Raw genomic sequence first — 18,579 nt, forward strand, 5'->3', positions numbered from 1 at the left:
ATGGTGCCTGTGTGGTGGTGGTTGACATCCTGTGCAAGCAGTCAGTACAGGGCCGCCTGTGGAGCCTTGGCAGTGTGCCCCGCATGCTGCCAGGTGGATGAAAGGCTTGCTGGGGGAGTTCAGCAGTGCCCCTCGAGCTGCCAGGTGGATGAAAGGCTTGCTGGGGGAGTTCAGCAGTGCCCCTTGAGCTGCCAGGTGGATGAAAGGCTTGCTGGGGGAGTTCAGCAGTGCCCCTTGAGCTGCCAGGTGGATGAAAGGCTTGCTGGGGGAGTTCAGCAGTGCCCCTTGAGCTGCCAGATGGATGAAAGGCTTGCTGGGGAGGGCAGTTCAGCAGTGCCCCTTGAGCTGCCAGACCTCCGTCACCCCTCTTGCTGGTGGGGTAAGGACAGTCACCCGTGAGACACTGGAGTCTGGTAGGGTTTGGGTAGTACTAACAACAGCCTCTGAGGCTGAGGAGAGGAAAAAAAAAGACTATAAATTAAAAAGGGGTAAAACTGCTATAGCCCTTTCTCAGTCCCACCTGTGCTGTTGGATGGGGGCACGTTGCCCCACCTCCTGGAGAAGGGTTAAAACAGGTGCTCATCAGCCTCCTGCTTAAGTGCTTTCCATCCTTCACCTCCCCAGAAGAAGGAACTGATGTTTTGGCCTCATTTAACGATGGTATTTTTTCAGCAGTTCTGTATCCTGCTCTGAAAGCAACACTTGTGGCTGGTACAGGTACGCTGACCCACCCAGACCCTAGGCACAGGTAAGCCTGAACCATGCCAGCAGCTCTCCGCCCCGGACCCCCACGGCCCGTCTCCCCGGCCTACAGCAGCGCCTCTGACAGCCGCAGCCCGCGCCGCCAGGGCAGGGGGAGGCGGCCGCCATGTTTGGACGGAGCGGTGGCCGCTGTGCGGGCTCGCGGCCGTGGAGGAACGGTAGGGACTGTACCCGCTGACTCCCCGGCCCACGCTTCGCCACAGCGGCGAGCGACACGTCCCCGCTCCGCCCGCACACCCCGTGCCGGGACCGCACGGAGCGCTGAGGGCGGCGGCGTGGGCCGCTGAGGGGAAGGGCGCAGCCCCGCCCCGACCGAGTGCCCCCAGTGATTGGCGCGAACAGCTACACCCCCTCCCCCGTGATTGGTCACACCCGCTGCCACTCTCGGCGTTTGAGGGCATGGGCGGGCGCTGACGTGTACGTGCCGACGTACACCCGCGCGCGGAGGTAGGCGCCGCTCGGAACGGCGCGGGGGGCGTCACGTCAGGTCAGCGGCGCGTTGCTGTGGGCGTCAGCGCAGCGGTAGGAAGGGGCCGCCGCCATGGAGGCGAAGCCCGCCGACCTCCTGCTCTGTGACAGCCTCATTCTCTGGGTGAGTGGGGCGGGGGGGGTCCCTCCTACCCGCTCTCCACGCGGCACCGCCGCCCGCCTCCCAGCCCGCCGGTGGCGCCCCCTCGCTGCCGCCCTGAGGAGGGGGAGGCGGCGGGGGGCTCCCGCAGGAGCGGCCTCCCCCGGCGGAGGGGGGCTTTTCCTGCCGGACCCGCGGGGAGCGGTACGCGGGCACCTGCGGGCCCCGCGCCCCTGGCGGGGGTGACGGCCACAGGCTGGGGTAGGCGGCTGGCGCCCGTCAGCTCCGCGGCGGCCGGATGGGGCCTACCGGGGCCGGTGGGCGCCCTCCCCGCCCGGGGGTGAGCAACCCGCCGGCCGGGGCTCCTGTCAGGGACGGGGGAGCTGCCCGAGCGGCCGGTGAGCAGAAGGTGGAGGTGACTTGGATACACGCACGGCTGCAGTAATGGGGCCTGCGTAAGGAGTAAGTGTTTTTACAACCAGTAGAACGTTGTTGCAAACACCCTTGAAGGGTAGATATGGTCTTTTCAATACCCTATAGGCCCAAGTAGTGGTTCTCCAGCAGTGGCTTTAATGTGGAAACTGCTCAGTAATTAACAATAATAACAAATATGTGCAATTAATTTGAATTGAGTTGTCAGGAGCAGAAACCTCAGAACATTTCATACCAGCTTTCAGTTGGTTAAAGCATTTAATCCGTCGCAGCACCTAAATGTGTGGTGTTGCCTGTGCAAGAGGCACGTATCTGTTCAGTTCATCAATCAAGCTTGCTTTCTTTGCATCCCTTCTTCTTTACAGGTTTCTTATGCCTTCTTGTCTCTGTAACTCTGGTCTTGCAATATTTTTGATGAGAGTGAGCTCTACTAAATAGAACTCTTGCATGAAGTCTTGGCAGGGAAGGCCACAATTACCTGGCATGAAGTGTTTCTCTAGAAACAGCATGTGTTTTGGCTATGTGAAGTGTAAATCAGGGAAAGCAGTGAGTGTTTTAGAAGCATTGTGGAGATCCAGGAATGAAACTGGCAAAAGTGATAGCAACAGCTACCAGGGTGGGTGTTCCTTTTATTTTCTACATGACAGTACAGCAGTTTTGATGAGTTAAAGTCTGTAATAAATCACTGAAAACCAATTTCCTCCTTTCTTTTCCTCCCTCTGTTTTCCGTTTAGTGGCCTTGTTTCCTTCCAAAGTTTTGTTGGTCTTTACAATTTCAGTTGTCTTATGCTTACCTCTCTGGAGTTGGATATCTTTTGTTGTTTAATCTATACATACTTTTCTTTCCCCTTTTTGGGCTCTTTATATTTTCCACTTGGTAGTCAGGTAAGAATAACTCCATCATGATTCCATTGCAAAATAAATCAATGCATTCCTGAACTCTGTCTCAAAATCCTGTCAGCAGTGCTGAACTCTTTTATGATTTTTACGATTCCTGCTTAAAATATTTCAAGCCTAATTCTCATTTTTAGTGCTGTCACAGTGCACAGCTGTAATTACATCATGAATGTTAATGGCAATGCTAATGGAACTTTGACTAGCCTTACACTGAGCTTTGTGTTGTGTCCACGATGTAAATGAACAACCAACTCTGTGTGTTCAGGTTTTGTTTACAACGCTCAGCAGATGCATTGCCAGATGCCTGTTCTTAGATTTAACACCCTATTTCTCGGACCTAGTTTACAACTTAGTAGAAAGCGATTGTTAACACTAAGATATGTTTCAAACATCCTTTCAGCTTGAACTTCAGTCTGAATAACAGAAAAAAAATTGTTCTTCTGAAGTTGAGCATAGCTGGGGAGGGAGGAATGAAGTGCTGTATATCAAAGAGAAAATGGTTCTGTAACTCTCTTTGGTTCTAAAGGTTTCTCAGTTTATTTACTCATTAATATAGTGAAGACATGCTCGTGATTTTCTGTGTTCTGCTGCCAGATCTTTTATTTTTTTTATTTTAGCAAATTCCATATAAGAAAACGTGCGTTATCCAAAGAAGAAAGAGAAAATGCAAATAAAAATGTTATCTGTGGGTTCTGCAACCCAGGTGCCATTGAATTTAAAGTTTTGAGGATGTTACAGGAAAAACATAATGGAGTTAGATTAAATTATAGGGGAAATGCATATGAATTTCCAAGGAAAATTGACTTAAGTAATAACTGTTGAGATGGAACTCACAAGTCTGTTGCAGAAATAATTTTCTAAGTGAGAAAGAGAAACTTTGGTTAGTATAGGCGAAGTGAAGCTGAATATTTTCTGCCTGTGGGTAGGAGTGGAGAGGTATGAGTAGCATCAGTAGGCCTAGGAATGCAGTAGTATCTTCTACGTTTCGGTGCCATTACAATAGATGTTTTATTTACTGTAGTAGAGGAAGTGTTTCTTGAATGTCTTTCGGTACTGTACAGCTCTTGAGGCTGCTTCTGTCTTTGTCTCCAAACTAGAGGCTAGAAAAAAAGGCTTAAACAGCCTTTTCCAGAGTAGATGTACCCCTGTTTGGCACTGGCAGCATTGCTAATGCTAACTCTGCCCAATGGCTGAGTTATTCTATTAATATTCTGGCATTAAGAGTGGGAATGTGTATTGTTACTTTAAAATCTCTTTGCCTAATTCTATAAAACTTCTGTCCCTAGTATGTATAGTCTGGGTGTAAAATGGAGAACCTCAGCCCCGCATTGTCCGGATGAAACTGAGGGCGTACCTTCCCAAGAGTTGCGTAGGTTGATTTCTACCGGGTAATGTGAACGCTCTTGTTTCATCTCCAGCTGAAGGTCCTTCAGCAGATCCAGAGAAAAGGCATTGATCATGTTACAAAGTTAAATTTTCAGATGTCTGTTGTGAGCCATAATAGCTGTGTGTCTGAAAGAAAAATAGTTACTTCTCTTGTAGCAGCAAGTGGCAGGGTGCATTTAAGCTAGATACATGAAATAGTTTTGGTGAGTAGCAGCATGACCTTGAAGCTATATTTAGCAAGCTAATCAAATTTTGAAACAAAACAAAACAAAAAGAGTAGTGCTACAGTTCTGAAGTGTATGGCTGCTTCTACCAACCTCCTCCCCATACCTACTACTTTCATTGATTTTGCAAGTACAGTAAAAACCTGTTTTGAGGAAATGATTGGGCTGGCATGGGGTTTGGAGGACCCATAATTAATACTTCTACTCTCATATTATTTCTAGGCGCCTATGTAACTCTTAAATATATGGGGAAACGAGGACTCTCAGTCCTGCTTTTAGCTTAATTTTAATTAGCTGTTTCTATTCTGGGAGATACTGGCATGTGTGAAGCAGTGCTGCATGTCACAGGGTTTTCTAAGGCTTTGTTTGCCTGCTCTAACAGGTTTGGGTGAAACGGTAGTACCTGTACTTCGCAATTTCTTTGGTTTACAAGGGAGTATACCCAAATGGTCCAATACCATCATGATATTGTGCCATAAAGCTCCGAATTCTGGCATGCTCAGTCTTGTAAGCTTGTGTGCCTGTTCTTGCATTGGCATTAAGGCTGCTATAGTATTAGAAACCAGTGCTGTCAATCACAGCTGCTTCAGTTTGTGGTGTTCTGCTTAATCTTTTATGTAACCTACCAGGGATTACTGACTTGCTGTAACACAGGATTTAAAAAATACTTTTTTAATTGAAAAACACTTTTTCAAGTGTTTTCAAACACTTTTTCACTTATTACAGTCTGTGGAATGATCTGAGGTCCTGGGTACCTCTGTGTTTTAAGGCTTTGTACATGAAGCAGTCAGAATTGCAGGCAGAAATTAGCAGGGCAGCAGAAGAGCTGCCTATGGATGTGTGATAAAGTAGTATTACACATCAGGTTGATGATGGAGTTCTTATGTATAGAGCTGTCTGCTGGGTGTTTATTGCAGTGCTCTGTAAGGATGCAGACATGTTGAAGGTATTCGTGTCATTTAAGTTGCTTTTGGAGAAGCTAGCTGCAAAACACTTGGGTTATTAAATTTTATTCTTTAGGATGGAAGTTGCGTCTTGTTTGTATAGTCCTACTACAAAGGGACTTGCACTTGTGCCTGGAAGCACCAGTTAGAATACAAAGATTGCATATGACTATTCATATAGAATAGATCAGGCAACTTATAAAATACTTGTGTCTATAATCTGGTTTTGTAATAGAGGAGAAGAGCAAAAACTGGGGTTTTGTTGCTTAATCTTTAGACAGAAATACGTACATTGGGTAAAACTGCATCCAGCCCTGTCTTTAAACACTAGGTAATGTGATGCTTGGAAAATAACAGGAAAATATGTATATATAATAAACATAAATACCAGGAATAATAGATGAATAAAATGAGATTACCAGGAAAAGATGTATAACTTCAGGTTATAGTAAAGTTTCTTGGGTTTATAGCAGTATTTTGAAGTTGCATATTTAAATAGAAACATCTTTAGAGTAATCTTGAAATTCCTGAATTGCAAGGAAATATGTTGCCAGCCCACAGGACTTGAAATGGTTCAGTCTTTTTCAGCTATTTTCATATCCTTAAAGTGTGCAGTAGCTCTCAGACAACTGTTTCTTCCACTATTTTTGCATAATTTTCTCCCTTCCATTCTTAACTCCCAAATAATTTCAGAGGTCTCTATTGGTGTCGTGGCTTCTATTACTAAATGCTTGTAGTTAAAGACCGGATTTTTTCTTTTTTTTTCCCCTCAACTTTCCTCCCTTTATGTGATGCCATTTTTTTGTTTAGATACTTACGGGTCCAGAACTAAGCACTGAAACATAATTTGAGGGATGGATAAATATGACCTTAGTTTCCCAAATTAGTATTCCATAATCTGATTTACAATAGAAGGACTAGCATGAAAAAGCGAAGCAAGGTAATACTAACTTTTTAAACTACTAGTCATAATCAACAGTCACAAGGATTGAGATAACTGGGTTGACTTAAAAACTAAATAGTTCAAAAAGGATTTCATCTGCCTGAAGTAGAAAGACATCTTGCTAAATGCACGTGCCTTAAAGAGGAAAAGGCAAATGGTAACTAATTTCCTGTACCTGTCTACTGAGCAAGAAACACAATGTTTTTCCCTCTTCTAGTTGCAGACATTCCATACTGCAGCACCTTGCAGAGATGTTCAGGACTTGACTAATGGGGTTGCCATGGCGCAGGTTCTTCACCAAATGTAAGTTGATACTTAAGTTTGAAGAAGAGGTATTTAATTTTTTGAGGTTTTTGTGTTTGAGATGCATAGTTGCTTTTCAAGTAGACAGAAACTTAGTTTATAGCAAAAGATAAAATATGCCTTTATGTTGTTGTTTTGGGGGTGATATAATAGTTGACTAATAAGGTGATAGAATGGAGAAGGTGATGAGGAGATATTCTAATACTGCAGTATTAAATTCATACTTCAGGCAATATGTTCCTCTTTGGAATGAGGAACTAAAAGTTCAAAAGGCATGTCTGTGTGCCCTCTTCCTCTTGGGATTGCTCAGTTGATTTCAATTTAAGTTCTAGGATTTAAATGGTAACTTACTATTTGTGTGGAAAAAAGAACTGTGAAACTTCAATGGCAATTTTATTATTAAAAAATAATAGTTTGCTAATCAAAAGCAAAATAATTCCTATTTTATTGGTGTGATGACAAAAGGTACTGGGTTGAGTGACACTAGTTTTGAAATTTGCAGTTACTTCAGAGGGTTGTAACACAAGTCCTTTATTGAAAGAGTATTATGCTACAAGTCATCATTGCAATTTTATTGTTGGCTTAGATAATAAAGAAGTCTGAATTACCATCTCCTGCTCGATCTATATTTTTGTTAACTAAGAAATTACTTAAAATGAACACTGCCACCCCCCAAAAAAAAGGGAGGGAAAAAAAAAACCTCAAAAAAACCCCAAACCCAGAAACCCTCTTGTCTGCTTGAAAATGTTTTAAATGTGCTGTGTAAAGACAGAGCTCACCATTTTCCTGGGGCATGGCAAAAACTGATTTAGGATTGCTTAGCGAAGATTCACTGAGGGTCATTTCCCATGTGTTTGTAGTACTAGGCTGCCGCAGGCTTTGGGCAAACTTCTTTACAACCGAGTTGGTTGGTATGCAAGTGGAGATAATAATTGTCTTTTATTAGGTGCTTTGAGACCAGTCAATAAACAGTATAGTGTAAAGGTTAAGATATTGTTAGATATGCTGTGATCGTACTGATTGGCAGCTCAGTGCATGTAAACAACTCCCTCAGCAACTCATCCTTATTTATGCTGGCAAAGTGGGAATTATGCTGCCCAGGGAGACCAAAGACATTAAAAAAAGTGCAATGCCAGTAGTTTAAAATGTTTGGTTTGTGTTTTTTTTTTTTCCTGATAAGTACCTTTGACAAATTGTAGCGAACGTTGGAAAAAGAGTAGGTACCAAACTTAACGTAAGCACTAGCCAAAAGAGGATGTTTCTTTACATCATTATGGTCACTTTGTCAGGTATAAAAGCTCAGCATGACAAAGGCCTTCACATCCTTGTGTTCCTACCTGTAGCTAGCTCACACGTGTACAGAAATTCTTCCTGCCCTGGAAGGTGGTGTCTTAATTCAGACAGCAGGATGGAAATTTGCTGTGACATAGGTATAACTTGCAGTCTTCAGGAATTCATGCCTTACTAGACACTGTAGTCACACATCTGATGATGATTTAATGCTAGGAATCTGATATCTTATTTATTTAAGCGTGTGCTTATTGGTGTTTAATCATTTTAATTTTGTTTCAGAGATGTTGCTTGGTTTGATGCATCTTGGCTAAATCGCATTAAAACTGATGTTGGTGACAACTGGAGAATAAAGGTATTCAAAACTGAAGTTAGTGAAAGTTTGTGGGGTTGGATAACGTGTCTGTTCTGAGAGTATCTAGTGATCCAAAAACTACAGAATGAAGCTCAAGACTTTTTTAGGGTATTTTAAATGAACTTGAACTGTCTGTTGATAGTTTAAGTGCCTTCCAGTATTGTTGCATGGGGATTTTCTGTTGCAATATTTCTCTTCCCCTGTCATTATAGGGTCCTTTTGTAGAGCTGCTATGTAAACATTTTATTGTAAATTATTATTTAATTTCAGCAAAATAAAGAATTTTAATAAAAGCCTGTAACCTTATCTTTCATGTACAACAATTAGTCCAGTAATCTGAAGAAGATACTGCAAGGAATTATGGACTACTATCATGAGGTATGGAAAAAGCAGCAACTTTTTTGTTGTTCTGATCATTAAACATTATGATTATTATCCTCCTTCACTTAGCTTTTTTTTTTTCTTGGCAAAGTAATTTATTTTAAGGACTTTTTTGGCAGAAAGTATGTGATAATTATCTGGTTAAGTGGGAGGTCTGGGTGAATATAAAATTAATTTGAGCAGGTGTATTCTAGGTAAGAGTCTTGGAGTATAATCCGGAAACCATGTCTGTGTCATTGCCCAGGTGAATGTTATAAGGACTGAGCTGCAGAATCCTGTTGACTTTTGTGCGTGCATTCATATTTCCTCTTGTCTAGTGAAGTTTTAATCCTTTTCTACACAGAATCACAGAATGGTTAAGGGTTGGAAGAGACCTCTGCAGATCATCTAGTCCAACCCCCTGCCAAAGCAGGTTCCCCTAGAGCATGTTGCACAGGGTCGTGTCCAGGCAGGTTTTGAATATCTTCAGAGAAGGAGACTCCACAACCTCCCTGGGCAGCCTGTTCCAGTGCTCTGTCACCCTTAAAGTAAAGAAGTTTTTCCTCATATTGAGATGGAACTTCCCATGTTTCAGTTTGTGCCCGTTGCCCCTTGTCCTGTCACAGAGTACCACTGAGAAGAGTCTGGCCCCATCCTCTTGACACCTGCCCCTAGGGTATTTGTGAGCATACACAACACAACAGATTCGGCAACCCTAGTCTAGGTTTTATGATACTCACTTGGAAGCTGAGAGATAAGCTATAAATCCACCTGGACGTAGTAAGGATTACAGTTTGTTCTCTCCCATGCAGGATGAGTATGGTAGCCATAAAATGGTGCTGTATTTTGAGTGTAAAAAAAAAAATGCTGAATTTCGTGTTCATTACAGTTACATAATGGGTATGGTATAGAAAATCTTGCCAGAACATCTTATGGCTTCCTGGTCTCAACTGGGTTTAGTTGTGGTATCGAGTGCTAAGCCCTTCCATATTGCCAGGACTGAGGCTCTCTGGCAAGCACAGAAGTAGAACTTCTTTAGGCTTTGAGGAGCTTTTTGAAGGATTAGGGAGCAACTGAGTTTGGAAGCATTTTTAATTCCTTTTTTTATTATGTTGGTAGAATAAATTAATTCTCTCCTATCTGAGGTCTAGCCCAAGAACTTTTAACTTACTGCTGTTGCTTTTTCTTGTACAAGTGGTCAGTTAACTAAACCCCCAGTTAATAGACTTTCAAAACTTGTGGTTTTGCCAGAACAATTTTATAGAACTCTTATAGTGTGTAACTTCATTGCATTAAGTAATTGCTAGGTGTTTTGCATATGTTTTTTTAATGCTGTCTACTTTAGGTTAAATTTAGGCCTATTCAGAGAAAAATCTGAGGTACCAAGTATGGTAAAGATCATTGGCTAGCAGTGGATTGAGTATCCCATCCCCCAAACACACATCCACACTGAGAGACTGAGAAAGACATTCAGAATGGTCTTTGCTGGCCCAAGAGGGGCACAGTGTGTGACGTATCTGAGTTACATGTATGAAGCCCTGTAACAAACGAGTTAAGAACACCTGCTTTATCTAGGCCTCTTCAGATTTCCTAATCTGATACTGCTATCTATGTACTCTCTCATAAGACAATATTTTTAGTGTGTCATGTCCATGTTTAATGTTTAAAATCTTTCCCTTCCGTAAGTTTTATGGTAACAAACTGATTAATAGAACCATTTTCTCTGGATGGCTTACTGAGTCCAGATTTCTCACATGATACCAGATTTTCACGTTGTGCAAAAGTGGGAGTCTACTTTCTCTCTTCACTTTTTTTTTTTTCAGTTCTTGGGTCAGCAGATTTCAGAAGAGCTTATTCCGGACTTAAACCGGATATCTGAGAACTCGGATCCCACTGAGCTGGGCAGGCTTCTGCAGCTTATTTTAGGTTGTGCAGTCAACTGCGAAAGAAAACAAGGTATGCACTACCTCAGTCTGTTCAACAAACAGCAGACTACCTCAGGTGATTGTTAACGTGGAAGAGCTGTTGAAGCTTTTCTTTCTTCTATATCAAAAAGTCTCTATTGTTAATATGTTGCATGACTATTCTGAAACTGAAGTTCACTTAAAAGCAGAAAATCTGTGGGAAACTTCTGTGAATAAAACTCAAACTTTGCTCAGGGTAGGTTTAAAAAATAGTCTGAAGTGTGTGTGAATTATTCATACTTGTTAAAATATGTACCAAGACCTAAAACTTACTGTTTAAATGCAAATCAAGCGAATTAAATTAAAAACTTATATTAGAAACCGCCTTTGATTTGTCTGCAGAGGCTCAAAAATTAGTTGAGTTGAATTAGTTGAGTTTTCTCTCCCCTTACCAGAGCTAATGCTTAATACTCTGATGGCTAAGGAGTCTTCAGCATGATTCTGTTAGTAGAATAGGTGTGATTCCTGGGTAGTCCGAAATGACTGCATCAAAGATTGTTTGGGAAATAAGCTGTGTTGGGAATGAAGATGCTAGCAATTACTTTTTTTCATTAAGTTTTAGTTATTAAATCAATTTCAGGCTTGTTGGCTCTTTGCAGAAACTTATGTATATATACGTAGATGTATGTATGAAAAAAGAACCATGGAAATACAGTAGTCTTAAAGTCTCCTTGCTCTATTATGCATAGTGTAAATTTGTTCACTTAAGAGATTGTAATCTCTTATGCTTATTTACCATATTACTGTATAATAATGTTGCTGGTTAACAGTAGTGCTCTGTATAAAAAGAGCACTACCTGTTTTGAAGAAGCTTTATAAAGAATAGTTTCTTCTGGTTCTTTCTGCAAACAGTATGTCACGTTACTCAAGCAATTAAGATGAACATTTTTCATGAGTCACTACAAATTCTTTTTCACAGAACACATACAGAATATCATGACTCTTGAAGAGTCTGTTCAACATGTTGTCATGACTGCCATTCAAGAGGTAAGTAATAATTCATAGCCTAGTGCTGTCAGTTGAGAAGTCTGAATATCCATTTGTTAATCTTTGTGAATTCTTTCATCCAAGCAAAGGTCAGGGAAGAGTGTAAGTACTTCCCTAAATTATCTGAGAGAATCAGGACGAAGAGGCCCGAGACCCCAGCCAAGGGGTTTTGATTTGAATCTCGTATGCCCAAACATACAACTTGTGGAGACAGTAAATGCTTAAGATTTCCCGTTTCACACAAGAAAAGTATCTAGTTGCCAACTACTGATTTTACTGGAGTTAGGTTCTGAAATTTCTGTCCCAATGCTGTAGTCTTGGACTCAAAGTTAAGCTGATTGTAACTGTTTGTGAGACTACATTGTTCTGACAGACCATTCCAGCATCTGATTTACAAACTCCCAGCTGCATCTCTTCTATTCTTGTCGTGGTGTGCTCCCCCAGCTATCTTAATTTGGTTTTAGTTGGGTCATCTTAGTGATCCAGCTCACAGCATAGCTCTATGGTCACTCACGTCTGTGAGCTTCAGGACTGTGAAGCAGAGTGTGGAGGGAGGCAAAAAATAAATGCTGACTTTGTTGAAGAAAATGTAATTTGTTATTGCACCCTCATCAAGGCAACAGTGGGGTTGGTAGCAGGCTTTAAAACTTATAACTTTAAAGACTACATAGTTAATTTAAATCTAAATGCCCTATTGGGAGAAATGAATCCATAAGCCTCTTTGTTGTATTCTGACTAACGTAACCTTCTTTCTGAAGATCTAGAAATAATACTGTAATTTGTGAGTAAGAAGTAAAGCCCTTTAATTGTTGACAAACATACTGCATGCATCTTTGTACTGGAGATCAGTGGGAGCTGTGCTAATGTTCCCATTGTTTGCTTAATGGCAATTAACGTGACACAAAGAAGTGTGATAATTATTGAATTAGTTAAGTGAAATCCAGTCCTCTGGTTTTAACTTGACTTGGGGGTAGCAATAACTTCAACAGATCACAGATTCATCCAATAAGATGTTAGTGCCAACCTGGTTACTTTGGGGAGGGGAGAGGTAGAAAAAAGTAATCTTATTCTAGATTTGTTTAAATCCTTTACCAACTATGAGGTGTTTTTTAATTCTTATTAATCTGTTTTGATATATTGAAAGGATGCAAGGACATGGTGAAAAATATAGTTGGTACTCAGTAGACCGTGAACTTACAGATATTTAACCTGTAATTTAACCTTCTTTTGCTGTGGCCTCTTTCTGTAGCTCATGAGCAAGGAAATAACGGGTCCTTCCACAAGTGACGCATCAACTGAAATGGAACAGCAGGTAACTGCCTAATATTTGTTGCTTTTGTAGTTCAGGCCTGAACAGTAAGTTGGTATCTTGCCATCCCTTAAATGAGCCCTCTCTTAAAGAGGAGGGCTGCTCTTCCTCTCCAAATCTGAACGTTTTAAAAAAAAAAAAAAACAAAAACCTCGACAATAAATTGTATTCTTTTGTCTTCTATCTGTGCAAACTGCTTGGTCTGTTTTCCACTTGGAGCTGGTCTGATTAACTCGTACTGGTTCACAGAGGGCAGAGCAACGTACTGATGTAGGCAGAGAATATACAATAAAGTAATGCTATTTTTCAGTGCTAATTAAGTGAAAAGTTATGTGCTATTTTATAGCTTCTTTAAAAAAATGCAGTGACTGCTATGTCATCTTCCTGGGTGGGGTAAAACTGGCTAGTGTAAACCTGCATTGCAAGAAGAGCTACATCAATGCTCAGCCATGTCAGGCTAAACACTTCAGGTTATTTTTAAGGGGTCAGGAAAATTCTTGATAACCTGAACACTACAAGGTGTTGCACATAAAATGAAGTAATCTTTAAAAGTACCTGCCCATAAAGGATCATCACTTTCTATTCTGAGATGAAGGGCATTTGATTTAAGAGGCAGGGATTTTGAAATTGTGACAACACGAATGTTTGTTCCTGTGTTTGTTTTATGCTTTTAGCCAAAGTTGTGTTAAATCAGGATGTTACTCTGAGTTTCTATAATTTACTTACTACGTGTGGTAGTCATTTAAAATGCAGGTGAAATGAACAGGGGATGTTTTGGAAGCTAGAACTGTGAGTACTTTGGATATGGGCCAGATTGGTTGACTATCTTATGTTTTTAAAAGCTTAAAAAAGCTTTGGAAGATCTTCAGGAAGCACTAGCAGAAAAAGAAGAGTTGGCACAAAGATGTCAAGAGCTGGATTTACAGGTAAGAAACAGCAAGTCACTTATTTCTTTAATATGGAGTGGTGCTGCTATTAAGATGCAGAAATTCTGAAGGGCAAAGTCAATTTTGCATTTATTTGTTTCTATGAGAATTCTTAACTGTTTATGGGGGAAAAGCAATCATTCTCTACTCCAAAATGCAGTTACACCTCCATCAGAAAACTATTTCCAGTAAGCTGAGGTCCTGTGCCAACTGTTAACTCACAGGTGGTTTGATCTGCTGGCTTTATGTTTACACTTAGTAGCAGGTAGCATCAAAACAATGTTACCATGGCTTTAAAAATTGCCTATTTCATTTTTAGTCACTGCTTCCTCTAGTCTTTTGAACTGTGTCCAAAAATTCCAGTTCATGTAATAATCAGTCATTAGATTTAATCATAGGGAAATGGTGCTGTTTTCAATAGGAGTTGATGAAAGACTAAAATTCGAAATTTATCTAAAATTTACTAACTTTTCTCGTCCACAGTTGCAATGTGGAGAATATTTCAGGAAATAAAAATAATGGAAACTTAACAGATCCTTGCTGATGTTTTCAAACCACACTGATAATAGGCCTGCTTTTGTTTTTAATGACTATAGAAGTTAGTCAAGTCACTCTTTTTCTAAAGGAGAGGATTTCATAACAATAAACAGGAACTTGCCTGTCAGTCAACTTTTTAAAGAAAAAAGAAAAAAAAAAAGTCCATTTGTTAGCCCTAAGTCTGATTCCTCTTTTACGGCACTATAATCTGAGAATAGAAAGAGGTTTATCTGGTAAGACCGTTCATCTCAGATTTGAATCTGTACAAACAGGACATTTGGGTGGCATCTTCTTATAGGAGCCAGAGTGCTCTACTGGCTGTATGAACCTCTGAAAAAAACCCACAAAACCAGAGGCCAGTTTTGCATTTGTTACACGTAATGACGACTGAAAAAGTAGAATACTTAAATATAAAGTAGCTCATAGCTAAGTGCCATGCCCAGGAAGCTATTGTTAGAATTGAATTGATATTTCATTTCCTTTTTTCTTGAGTCAGTAGTAAGGCTTCCTAGTGAATGCAGAGATCTAAAAATGCTTGTGAGCAGAATCTGCAGGAGAAAATTACTTACTTTAAATGGGCAAGAGGATTGATTTGACACCTGAACTCACAGATTACAGTTGTTAAACTTCAAAATGTGTGTTCACTGTTCAAAAGCTCTTGCTTCCAGAGGTGCTGGGGTAACAGTTTACTTGCACTTTCTGCTTCCATTAGGAGACTTAGTATGTCTCACTAGAGAACTCCCAGGCTTTCTCTTGTCTCCCACAAACTTCTCTTTCAAGATTTCTCTGTTAATTAATGATAGTTTACACAAAGCCAGTTGCTCATGACATAGCGTGGGCCAAGTGAAGGCATGAAAGGTGTTTGAGGGAAAGGTACTGCTGAGTATAAACAGATATGTCAATGACACCATAGCTCTTTAATACTGGTATTTTTTTTTAAAATATCTTCATAATTTGTGTTGACTTTGACACCACTTCTGTTATGTTGAAATAACAGAAGAAGAGAAAGCTTTCAGAAAGGAACTGAGAAAAGATGGAAAAACTTGCTGAGTTGTGTGATAGTTTTTTGTTTTGGTATTTTTTTTTTTAAGTCTGTTATGGGTGTTCTTTTAGCATTCTAGAAGTGTGAATGCTGTGCATGTTTAAGGAGTGGCTGAACCTTGAACAGGAAGCATGCTGAGCAAGGCTCAGATATGCTGTCTACTCACAGGTGTTTTGTGTGCATGTATATAGTAAAGTGACATCTGGTATGTAATAGGGAGTGAACCTAGAAAGCCAGCACCTAATGAAGTGGTAGATTAATTACTGTTTTGTTTCTTACATCTATTTGACTGATAGACTTTTAAATTATGATCACAAACTGTTTCTTAATATTGCATACTCTAGGCTATATCTGATGTTTAATCTAATAATGTCACCATGATATGTTTTTTTAATTTTATTTATTTGAAGCCATAATATTGACTGACGCTTCTCGTTTAAACTAATTCTTAATAAATTCACTTGTAAGGTCTCAGTCTTCCTTGATATTTTCCGAGAGTATAAGAAAGGTAGGTTTTCTTTATGATTCAGGAAAACATAACCCAAAAAACGTATTGTCCCTGTTTAAATGCCAGTTAACTAACACATGCTACATGCTCTTATGTTTGACAGGATGTTAAAATTAACACAACAGCTTTCACTAGAAAAACTTTAAGGTTCTGTCCTCTTAATCCTTCCCCGTTTTATGGCTGTTAATATACTTACTGTTTCAATAAAGTGTTGTATTCTCATTTGCTTAGCTGTGAACACTTTCAGTATCAAACTTGTTTGATTGTTGCAAAAAATGCATGCTCTCTATGAAGCTGTCTAGGTTTTTTTCTTTTGCGTGTGTGCTTACTAGCTTATGGCACCTGAAACTGCTTCTTGCGCAACCGTTCACTGCTGAGCGCACGGCAGTACTGTGTTAGTGTGCTGGCCAGTGCCATCCTGTTTTTTATTGTTAAGTACAAGCAAGATGGAGAGTACCTTTACACCAATTCTTAAAAGTTTTTTGTACGGTGTCCATGGTATCCTTTTTAATGGAAGCACCAGTTTCTCTCCATATCACGTTGTTTGCCTTTACCATGGTTTCAGCTACAAAAATTTGTCTTTTTTTTAGAGGGACTTTTCCTTTAGTGCTTCATAACTGTCATACACTAAAGCATCTGTATGCTCAAGTATGCTATGTAAATTACATTCTAAAATTTCTAAACGCTCAGCCTTTTTCATAAACTAATTTGGTGACGTACTGCTGTCTTGCTTTAGTTCTTTCCAGTTGGACAGGTCTTACAATGTTGATGCTGTCTTATCTGCCCTAGGTGGCTGCCCTCCAGGATGAAAAAAACAGCTTGGTGTCAGAAAATGAGATTATGAATGACAGGCTAGAGCAATTAGATGACTCTCTTGATGATCCAAATACTGTGGTTGCAAAAAAGTATTTTCATGCACAGTTGCAGCTGGAACAACTGCAAGAAGAAAACTTCAGGTATAAAATGATTTCTCTCAAAAATCCCTCGCTTGTCATGTCAAATATATCCTGAGAATTTCTGGTACTCCTTCAGGATTTTCCATCTAACTTTCTTTTGCTATTAAAGCTTTCTAGTATTGTATAAACATATTTAAAGACAGTCCTTACCTTTAAAAAGAAAAAGAAGCTGTTAACTTGTTGTAGAAAATATTACTTTACGATTGCCATATTGTAGCCATTTAACACTTCAAAAAAGATGATGGAAAGCAGAAAATGAGTGCTGAAGTGATTTGTGTGTAAACAAAACAAACAAAAAACCCCACTAAACCCCCCAAAAAACACCGTATCTCTTTACTATACTGATTTCTTTTACATATTAGTCTTCCTCCCTGTGATCTCTATGGGGGGAGAAAAATCACTTTCCATTTGATCCCTTGATATTGATATGGTTAAATTTGCAGTATGCAATCCGTTATGATTTAACAGGTGGACAATAAAATGTTCCAGGCTTACAGTACCATTTTTCTGGCTATTTAAATCAATAGGTTTCCTTTATCTTATTTAGCTTTAATAGTTCTATCACTAAATGAAAAATGTGTAATAGTGATGAGTTCTTAACAGTGCTCCTGGTTTTGATCTGGTAGGCTTGAAGCTGCAAAAGATGATTATCGTGTCCATTGTGAAGACCTAGAGAAACAATTGATTGAACTGCAACATAGAAACAACGAACTAACCTCTTTGGCAGAAGAATCTAGAGCCTTGAAAGATGAAAATGATATTCTTAGGTATGTAATAGTGAGAGCTCCACAGACACTTATTAGGAAGATTTAATGACTAAATCCAAGGCTTTGCATTTAACAAGATTTTTTCTGACACATTCCTTCTGCAGATAGATCTTATCAGAATAAGATCTAAAATAAATGTTGGAAAAGGGCCCTTTGACAAAGCAGAGGTGGAGTGCAAGCTTTCAGGCATAGCCTCTATTGTTTGCATAAGAATAGCAACATGGAATTTTTCTGTGAAGCAGGATTAATGAATACAGAAATTATTCTTCTTCATGTGGGATGGAAGGTGAAGTTCTTCAAGAATTAAGACATTTTTATGGGGAGGTGTGTGTGCATTCTTATTAAGGGGACATTTGTGTTGGCCAGAGGCTGCCTTTCCTGATGTAGGAAAGCACATATGCAGCTAGAACTTCAGCATAACTTTTGGTGTCAGCATTCTAGGCTGGATTTAGATTAACAACAGTATTAACAAAATGAAGATGAAATACACAATACCCTTGATGAGAATAAAATTCCAGCTTGTGTAAACTAAATACCAGACCACCCAAGAAATATCTAAAGCAAATCATATTGCAAAAGCAGGTCTGCTATTCATAAATAAACATGAATAAAACATGGCAAGAAAAGTGGCTTCAGGTGTTTAACTCATAGTAGTTCTTAAACTGAAGCAAATCTTAACTATAGATTTTCTTCCATAATTTTCTTGTACTAGCTTCAAGTGATATGAGATGGCAGATAAACACAGATATTAAAATTAATTTGTGTATTTATGATCCAAATATTTTCTTACCACATAGATTTTTGTTAATGATCACCTGGTAATTCTTGGTCATATCTGCTAATGATCATTTTCATAGTGCAATTATGTTCTAATTATGTATAACCCCACAATGAGAACATCTGTGTGTTTTTCCTTACCGGGTACAAGTACTTTGAGATTACTATCTAGCACAGGATGTTGTGGTGCATTTACATTGCACACCACAGAATTCCCTAGAGATATTTGACATACTAATTCTTGCTTGTACTCCTGGCACATGAATGTCAGTCTTACTCCCACTTAAACCCTGTGGTAATTCCAATTTTCATAAGCAATCTTTGCATAATGCAAGTTTGCAT

General features: G+C 39.9%; 1 protein-coding gene across 1 annotated transcript in view; it reads left to right on the forward strand.

Moving 5' to 3' along the window:
* The first annotated feature begins 1,229 nt into the window (after positions 1–1,229).
* Positions 1,230–18,579, forward strand: part of HOOK1 (hook microtubule tethering protein 1) — a 28,670-nt gene continuing 11,320 nt past the window's right edge. The window contains exons 1-10 of the mRNA XM_068405940.1: positions 1,230–1,354; positions 6,374–6,459; positions 8,032–8,104; positions 8,432–8,482; positions 10,288–10,420; positions 11,348–11,415; positions 12,665–12,727; positions 13,567–13,650; positions 16,527–16,693; positions 17,320–17,460. Of these exons, the coding sequence (XP_068262041.1) occupies positions 1,304–1,354; positions 6,374–6,459; positions 8,032–8,104; positions 8,432–8,482; positions 10,288–10,420; positions 11,348–11,415; positions 12,665–12,727; positions 13,567–13,650; positions 16,527–16,693; positions 17,320–17,460 (917 nt within the window). The 5' untranslated portion in view covers positions 1,230–1,303. The remainder of the gene's footprint in view (positions 1,355–6,373; positions 6,460–8,031; positions 8,105–8,431; positions 8,483–10,287; positions 10,421–11,347; positions 11,416–12,664; positions 12,728–13,566; positions 13,651–16,526; positions 16,694–17,319; positions 17,461–18,579) is intronic.

The sequence above is a fragment of the Nyctibius grandis genome, chromosome 8 (assembly GCF_013368605.1).
Source record: "Nyctibius grandis isolate bNycGra1 chromosome 8, bNycGra1.pri, whole genome shotgun sequence".
In the NCBI taxonomy this organism is placed as follows: Eukaryota; Metazoa; Chordata; class Aves; order Nyctibiiformes; family Nyctibiidae; genus Nyctibius; species Nyctibius grandis.